This window comes from Rhincodon typus, chromosome 22 (assembly GCF_021869965.1).
Source record: "Rhincodon typus isolate 14 chromosome 22, sRhiTyp1.1, whole genome shotgun sequence".
NCBI classification, from domain to species: Eukaryota; Metazoa; Chordata; class Chondrichthyes; order Orectolobiformes; family Rhincodontidae; genus Rhincodon; species Rhincodon typus.
The window spans coordinates 50,206,808-50,215,261 of NC_063353.1; the positions used below are offsets into that span (position 1 = coordinate 50,206,808).

Below are 8,454 nucleotides of genomic sequence, written 5' to 3' on the forward strand. Positions count from 1 at the left end.
ATAGCTTTAAATTGAGGGGTGATAGATATAGGACAGATGTCAGAGGTCGGTTCTTTACTCAGAGAGTAGTAAGGGCGTGGAATGCCCTGCCTGCAAAAGTAGTAGACTCGCCAACTTTAAGGGCATTTAAATGGTCATTGGATAAACATATGGATGATAATGGAATAGTTTAGGTTAGATGGGCTTCAGATTGGTTTCACAGGTCGGCACAACATCGAGGGCCGAAGGGCCTGTACTGCGCTGTAATGTTCTATGTTCTATGTTCACTCCTTAATGTTCTTTCATTATTTCACGGAATGTAGGCATCACTGGCAAGGCCAGCATTTGATGCCCATTCCTAAATGCTCCTTGATCTAAGAGGCTTGCTTGGTCATTTCAGACTGTGGTTAAGGGTCACTCGCATTGCAGTGGGTCTGGAGTCACATGTAGGTCAGACTAGGTAAGGAGGGCAGATTTCCTTCCCTAAAGGACATTAATGAACCAGATGAGGTTTTATAACAGTTGACAATGGTTACATAGCCACCATTAGATCAGCTTTTCATTCCAGATTTTATCGAATTCCAGTTTCACTGCTTGTTGGGGTGGGATTCAAACCCATGTTCCCAGAGAACTCACCTGGGGCTCAGGATTACTCTCCTGCATCCTGGAGCATTCACTCTGTTTGGTTTCTTGATGAAGTTGTTCATAGAAGGAAGATCAAGGACAATGTCCTTTGCAATTATTCAAAACTATCTAGATTGAATGAAATATAGATTGACTAAAATCTCACAAGAAAACACCAATTTGTGACTTAACCAAATATAATCTGATGACATAACATACAAAGTATTCCCTTTGCCTTCCCCAAATCCTATAACTTTCTTAAACAGATGCTTCTGTAGTATTTACAACTTCTCCTTGCAGTGGTTTCACTGTGTCTGCATGCTCTGGGAGAGATTGTTTCATCCCATGACCAACTCTCCCTCTCATCCCTGCCTCCTTGACCTGACACAACCTGTCCGTCTTCTCTCCCACCTATCCGCCCCCCCCCCCATTCCACTGACCAATCCCCACCATTCCCTACCTGCACTCACCTCTCACCATCCCACCTACCTTCCCCAGCTCCACCCTTCCTCTCTATTTATTTCAGAGCTCCCTTCCCCATCCCCCATTTCTGAAGAAGGGTCCCGACCTGAAACGTCAACTTTCCTGCTCTTCTGATGCTGTCTGGCCTGCTGTGTACCTCCAGCTCCACACTGTGTTATCTCCTTCAGGAACATGCCGTCTTTTGGGATTTTCTTGTTCATTTACTTGGCTTCCCATTTTCCCCAGTTGTGGGAATGTGGTGTTGCTCAGTCATTATTTGATCAAACACAATCTTTGTTGAGCTCCAGAATGTTCTTCTCTTTCCCGTTTCATCTTGATTTCTGCACTCTATTGATCCAACCTCTCTGCATTTTGCTGTGTATTTTGCCATATGTTGATAACCCATTTGAAATCCAGATCAATTTCTGCAGGTGGGTTTTTCTTTGAAGGAATCCAGCAAATATGTAGTTGGCCACAGATGCATATTTAAATATTGAGAGCAACACGAAATTTAAAATCATCACAGAAAAGAAGAACAATAACAGGATAATAATATAGCATTGATGAGAATGGAAATATATATACCCATTCTCCATCAGAGATCTCACAGGAGTTCAAATATATTTGATTTTTGCTACCAATGGGAAACTTGTTACAGCAATTATTTCAATTATCCTTTGGCATCAGTTCCTAGGGAATGATATTGATTCTGCAGGCAGTCTCTAGAATTCATTTTCACTGTGAACTGTGGAGTGGATTACACTTAAGATGGTTTAAAAAATCTGCATTAATCTGGAAGAATGAAAATTATTGTCTACGCTTCCAATAATGAAAAAAACAGCTTGTAAATGAATACCTAACCTTGACCATTTCAAAAATGTTTGACTGACGCTATTTCAGTGACTCACTTTTGAGACATTTAAATTGAAGAACAGCAACCAGCTGATAAAATGAATATTTCCTGAGCAATTGTACATTTGATATTTCAAGTGGATAAAATCCTACTCTTTCTGAATGTTGCTGCTTCTTGATGTGGAAGAACAAGGTGTCATTTCCCATTCATTGTTAGTCATTAAGCAAGGTTCTACTAAATTCTGACAGCTCGGTAAATACTCCAGTGTTGTGCTTGTTGTGCCACTGGCTGCTTAATGCTACAGAACACATCCTACACCCTATCCATGTCACCCAGTACTCTTGCACACACTCACATGAGTCTGGCCACTCCCATAATGGAGTAACCCAAGGTCTCAAACCCTACAGCATTGCGCAGCATACTTGCTGAATGAACTCCTCTACTCTCTGCCTATGACTGTGAACCCTGTGTGGAATGCGTTGTTAGTCCAGAAATACCCGCCTTTTCTGGGAATCCTGAAGCTCTGTATCATGATCCAGCTCAGCTGCTCTGCCCTTGATTCTCCAGTTGCCCATCACCACCTTGTCTTCACGCGGGTGGTGCACTCCACCTTGGGCAGCTGGTCCTCAGCCACGTTGAGGACCCAGTCTGTCTGCTGTAGACAGGGTGGTGCATGAATGATGTGATGGTGCATACTGCATGGACAATGCCCCTCCTGCAGCCACTGTCAGAACCTTCCCAGTGGTCCTGCTGGCCCTGGGTGAATCCGAAGGTGCATATAGGAACCCTCGAAAGATGTTTGTGCAAAGCTGAATTATGTTGTTCCAGTTGATGCATTGGCAACACATCACCTGGGGAGGAGTGATAACTAACTCACCATTTAGAAACTTAGACACCCTTTAACAAGCCTGTAGCAAAATCCATTTTGTCTTAATGTCATGCCACCCTCGCCATTGCAATGGTCCCTTCTCCATGGAGGAATGAATAGTGAGCTGGGCCACTGTCACACCTGAATGAGACTGCTGTTTCCTGCACTGTATGTACCTTGTCCTGCAAAGTCAAGAGAGATACTGCCCTCTTTCATCACTCCCAGAGGAACAATGCAAGGAGATGCTGTGGTCTTCAGTGTTGCCTCCTCTACAGCATGGTTATATTTGTAAGCTTCTTTGCTCAAGACTCAGCTTATGCTCCTGGGTACAATGTCCCCAGTGTTTTCTAATTAAACCGGGTCCGCTCAGTATAAATCCCACCTCATCCCCTCATCCAGTGGCTCTAAATGGATAGCAATCTCAAATGTCTGGCCAATTAGTGATCTTTCTCATGAAAATTATTTTGCATGCCCAATTTTAACACAATGTGGGGTCAGAATCTGAAAGTTTTCCCATCACTGGGGTCCAATCCATATTCTCTTGCCTTCAAGTGAAGTTTGGGCTTTGATCTTCATTGACAAAGACAGCACTGATCACCCATTGTCCTCAAACTCATTTGCTGGTTTGATGGCAGCTTCCATGAAGAATGCATACAGTTGTATAAGACTGTTAAAGTTTCTAACAAATATCAATCTACCTAAAGCTGTGTTCACATATTACATATGAATTCAGAGTTACTTGTTTTCTCCATATCATTCCCTAGAAACTATGAATCCCAAATTACTTAAAGCCGATGAACTGAATCCATGAATCATTTAGAACTGTGTAAATTTCTGATGTATCTGTGGAGCTTGGGAGACTTGATGAGCAGCTGAGAGGTGTAAAAGGATTCACCCCTGGCACCTGACTTTGAATCCTGTTCTCTAATTGGTCATTTATCACATAATTAGTGTCGATATTGGGAAGAAATAAAAAGCCTCTCTCAAATAGAATAATGAGGTCCTTCAGTATTTGAACCATTTCATTAAGGAAATGGATTTACCTTGCACCTCTGGTGGAAGAAGATTTTTAACTATATTCAGGAAACAGCATAATTTGACACACTCTGCTTTATCCAATTCACTCCTATTAGTGAAAATCTACTGTTTTAACGCTGCACAATTATGTTGATGATATCCTGAGTGTTTTACGTATCAGAACTGCATATCAATGCTTCTGATTGGCTGACGTACAAATACTTGAAGTTAGCTTTTCATTTGGGGTCTGGAATCTGAAAAGTGGGAAGTCCTGGCTCTCAAAACTGCACAATGCTGCTGTCCTGCTCATTACAACCTCCATCAGTGAAGGCCAGGGAAAGGCACATCACCAGGCTGGGTATGTGGGAGATCTCATCATGTGGATGGTCCTGTGACACTCAATAATCGCAGCACCCACTATTGAGATGGCACCTGCTAACCTGAGCGTGGTGATGGGTGAGGGAAGTAGTTTTGTCAGTTTTTTTTCTATTGATTAAAATTCTACAGCGGCTGTATCACACACCTAAAGGAGCAACTCCCCATCACACTCCGCCCCCTCCCCAGGGGACCAACTGTGAAGAATTGACCCCCAACCTCCGGAGACAACGGTGAGCACTCGGTGCTAGTCATCTGTCCATTGCTTGCTGTTGCCCTGATGAACCAGATCCAACCTACCCTCTTTGGAAATGGCTCAAGGTTGGGATGGAGATGGTCAACAGTCACATGTCTGTGTTCAATCCCAAACCCAACCCTGAAACAATTGAAAATCCAGCTCAAAGTGTATTAAATAAGTTGATCATTCCAGTAATCTGAAATGGGTGTTGAGATCAGCTGGGTTGAAATTAATTTTCTGTCTTAATAATAATTGTATTCCCTTTTCTGCTCCCTCAGTTAATGTTATCTTTATACTGACTGTTAGAGTCAGTGAATGGCAGAGTGAATGTTTTCCTTTGGGATATGACCTGAACTCCAATGAAAACTGGTGGAATTGCCTATTCCTTAGTGGCTGCTATTTTCATTGGAATAGCCTCAAGGATTCCAGGAAAATTCCCAGGGGTTATTACAGTGGAAGTGAAAGTACGTACAACTCAGCATTGATCAGATAACTATATCTGGGGTTGAACAGGGCATCAGAAATGGAAAAAAATCTGGAAGCCATGGGACTAGTTCAGAGAAAGAGTCTCAGATTGGTTTGTCTGCAGACCCATTGTTGGTTGTGGTTTCTGTACAAGTCCCAATGTGTTAATGTGGACATTGAGGTTGGAAATGGGTATCTTTCTGCAGCATGACCATTTCTCAAACTCCTGCAATTAGGAATGGGCAATAAATGCTGCCTGGTCAGCAAAGTTCTCATCCCGTGAATGAATTACAGTGGGAGTTACCGGGGCACCCTGAGGGCAGCATTAAAGAGCAGAAGTGTAAATGGATTGGAGATGTGTCATGATGGTACTTACAGGCTGGTACATGTTGTCCAAGGACGTAGGGTGTGAGTATGTCTGTTGCTCAGGGAGTGTGACCTGAGATGTTGGTGCCTGGTATCCAACATGAAGTCTTTCTGGAGAAAACAGAGAACTGTATTTGCCAGGTACCTGCTCTGATTTCCTTGTCAAGTGTTCAGAATGTCTTTGTTGTTTAATAAATTTGGTAAAATGGGTGGCTGAATATTAATGAGTTGATTGTGGCATGAACAAGGACATTTAATGCATATTAATCCCTGTCAACCAGCATTGTGCCACTGCCCAATGGGAATCTTGCAAGACCACAGAAAATATGGAGCAAGACAATCTTGACATTGAGATGGACCTTGCAAGACATTGCCTGATTGTGCCATAGCCCACATTGCTCAGAGCCCAAAAAAATCCATAATTCAACCAGGATGATCTGAAAATATTTAACTGAAATGGAAAGAAGAGGCCAACCAATCAGTTACCAAGGCTTTGTCTTGTCTCCAAGTCATAGAGTCATGGTTATAGAGACATACAGCACGGAAACAGACCCTTCAGCCCAACTCATCCGTGCCGACCAGGTTTCCCAAACTAAACTAATCCCATATCTACACACTCATGGTTGGAATGAGCAGAGTGCAGTTCAGAGTCATCCACATTGCTGTGGGTCTGGAGTCATGTGTAGGCCAGGTAAGGATGGCAGTTTCCTTCCCTAAAGGGCATTAGTGAACCAGACAGGTTTTTCCCCAACAATTGATAATGGATTCATGATCATCATTAGATTTTTAATTCTAGATATTTATTGAATTCAAATTCCACATCTGTCATGGTGGGATTTGAACCTGAGTCCCCAGATCAGTGTCTGGGTCTCTGGATTAACAGTCCAACGATAATACCACTAGGCTATTGCGTCCCCCTAATGCTGCAGCAAGGATACTGTACGCTCAAGGACACCCCCCACCCCCACACCCACCCCCACCCCCACCACTCCCCTAGCTCAGAGACTGCACCAGGTTGGATCTCTGGGTTCCTCATTTACTGTCATGGTGCGCACTCATTCTGAACCTACCCACATGCTCACAGCTTTCCTGCCTGGCCTTTATTTTTTGTCCCTTCGGCCAGTGAAACCAGGTTCTATTACTGCTGTCTTGCTGTGTTGTTCAATGCAAACACAAAGGCATGTAACATGCCATGGTTGGTTGCAGGTCCACAGTCAAGTCAAGTGCTATTGCTTTTGCGGAATGAGTCCCCATGCAGTAAGGGCAGCCATGGTCAGTCAGTCACTGTCAGGTTAGGATCCTGTCCTTGTAAAAGCTGAATAGTGAGCAGCCCACCAGCAACCTTGACTCTTTCTGCCCAATCAGCGTTGTTTCCCTCCTGGAATGAGACAGAGACAGGTCTTAATGGAGATGAAAGTGAGTGGCATGGCTGTTGGTGTAGTGGGGGAGCTGTCTTGAGTGAGTGAGTGGTAGTGCAGAGAGCATGTAGGGTTAGTGTGGTGGGAGACTGGGGTTGGTGAGTGTGATTGAGGGAAGGTGTTGCAGGCAACAATAAGCGTGGTAGAGAATGAGGCATGGTGGGAGGTGGGTGCAGTAGCAGAGAGAGAGTGAGGATGAGGTATCAGAGGGAAGATGGTGGCCCTTACCCTGGTGGAGTTACTTCCTACAGGGTTGGGCATTCCTCCAGGCAGCAGAGATTGCACTGACCCTGATGAAGGGTTTCAACCCAAAACATTGACTTTCCTGCTCCACTGATACTGTCTATCCTGCTGTGCTTTTCCAGCCTTTCACTGATAGACTCTGACCTGGACCAGGCTGGGAAGGGTCTGGAGCCATGGCCTCCCCTGCTGGCCCTGGGGGAAGAGAACATCCCATGCCTGCACCTCCCCATCCAACAGGACCTCCAAGACTGCCTGGAAAAGTGGGTCATCAATTTCCCCCTGTCTGCCACGTCCATGGAAAATGTCTGAAAACATGCAGGGCAACTCTGGACTGATAGTGCATGTCCTTATATTTAATGTTTCTGTGGGTTGGTGGCAATGTGTGTTGGATTGCAGCACTATTTATGCCTCAAATATTAGAAGATCTATGCGAATAGTTCCATAGAATTAGGGACTGGGATGGACTGGAGAAGCTAGGCTGTGTTTTTTAATAGAGAAGAGAAGGTTGAGAAGAAACTTAATAAAAGAATTCAAATTTGTGAAGTATCTGTGGAGGGTAGTTAAAGAGAAACTGTTCTGATTGGCAGAATGGCAAAAAATCAGAGCACAGAGATTTAGGATGATTTATAGAAGAGCTGACCAGCACCTCCTCCAGGGCAGTTAGCGACAGGCAATAAATACTGGCCCAGCCAGCAACAAACAAATCCCATGAAAGAATTAAAAAAAAACCCAAAAGCAACATGAGGAAATATATATTCTACATAATCAGTTGTTTAAATCTGGGACACGCTGCCCAGAATTTCACTGGAGGCTGATACAATCATGACGTTTAAATAGGAATGAATAAGCAGCTAACATTTCGAATCTAAATGAATCTTCAGAGCTGAAGTGAAGTGTGGACCGGACGGCATTTATGCTATAGTTGGGGGGTGGGGTGGTGGAATGCTGGGGAGGAAAAGATGTTGATAGCTCAGGTTAAGTGATCGGAATGTGAGAATAGCAGAACAACAGCAAGGATGCGGAAGAGTTTTTTTTCTTTATTCATTCACAGGCTAGGCAATGTTTATTACCTTGAGGGCAGTTAAGAGTCAACCACATTGCTGTGGGTCTGGAGTGCAGCCCAGACCAGGTAAAGATGGCAGTTTCCTTCCTTAAAAGGACATTAGTGAACCAGATGAGTTTTTCCTGACAATCAACAATCGATTCACGGTCACCATTAGATTCTTAATTCCACATATTTCTTGAATTCAAATTCCACCATCTGCCGTGGCAGAATTTGAACCCAGGTTCCTGAATTAACAGTCCACCGATAATACCACTAGGCCACCATCCTCCCATGGATGTTGCCAGGTTAGGAAGGTTGGAGTTACAAAGAAAGGCTGGATAGGCTGGGATGTTTTTTCCCTCTGGAGCATAGCAGGCTGAGAGGTGACCTGATAGAAGTTTGTAAAATACTGAGAGATAAGGATGGAGTTATTGTAGTTGTCTTTTCCATAGGATGGGGGATTTCAAAACTCGTGAGCACATTTTTTAAGGAGAGAGGAGA

General features: G+C 43.9%; 1 protein-coding gene across 1 annotated transcript in view; it reads left to right on the plus strand.

Annotated features, from left to right (window-relative positions):
- LOC125485760 (protein piccolo-like) overlaps nucleotides 1-4,415 on the plus strand; it is a 31,865-nt gene extending 27,450 nt beyond the window's left edge. The window contains exon 4 of the mRNA XM_048610188.1: nucleotides 4,311-4,415. Within this exon, the coding sequence (XP_048466145.1) occupies nucleotides 4,311-4,415 (105 nt within the window). The remainder of the gene's footprint in view (nucleotides 1-4,310) is intronic.
- The last annotated feature ends 4,039 nt before the right edge of the window (nucleotides 4,416-8,454 follow it).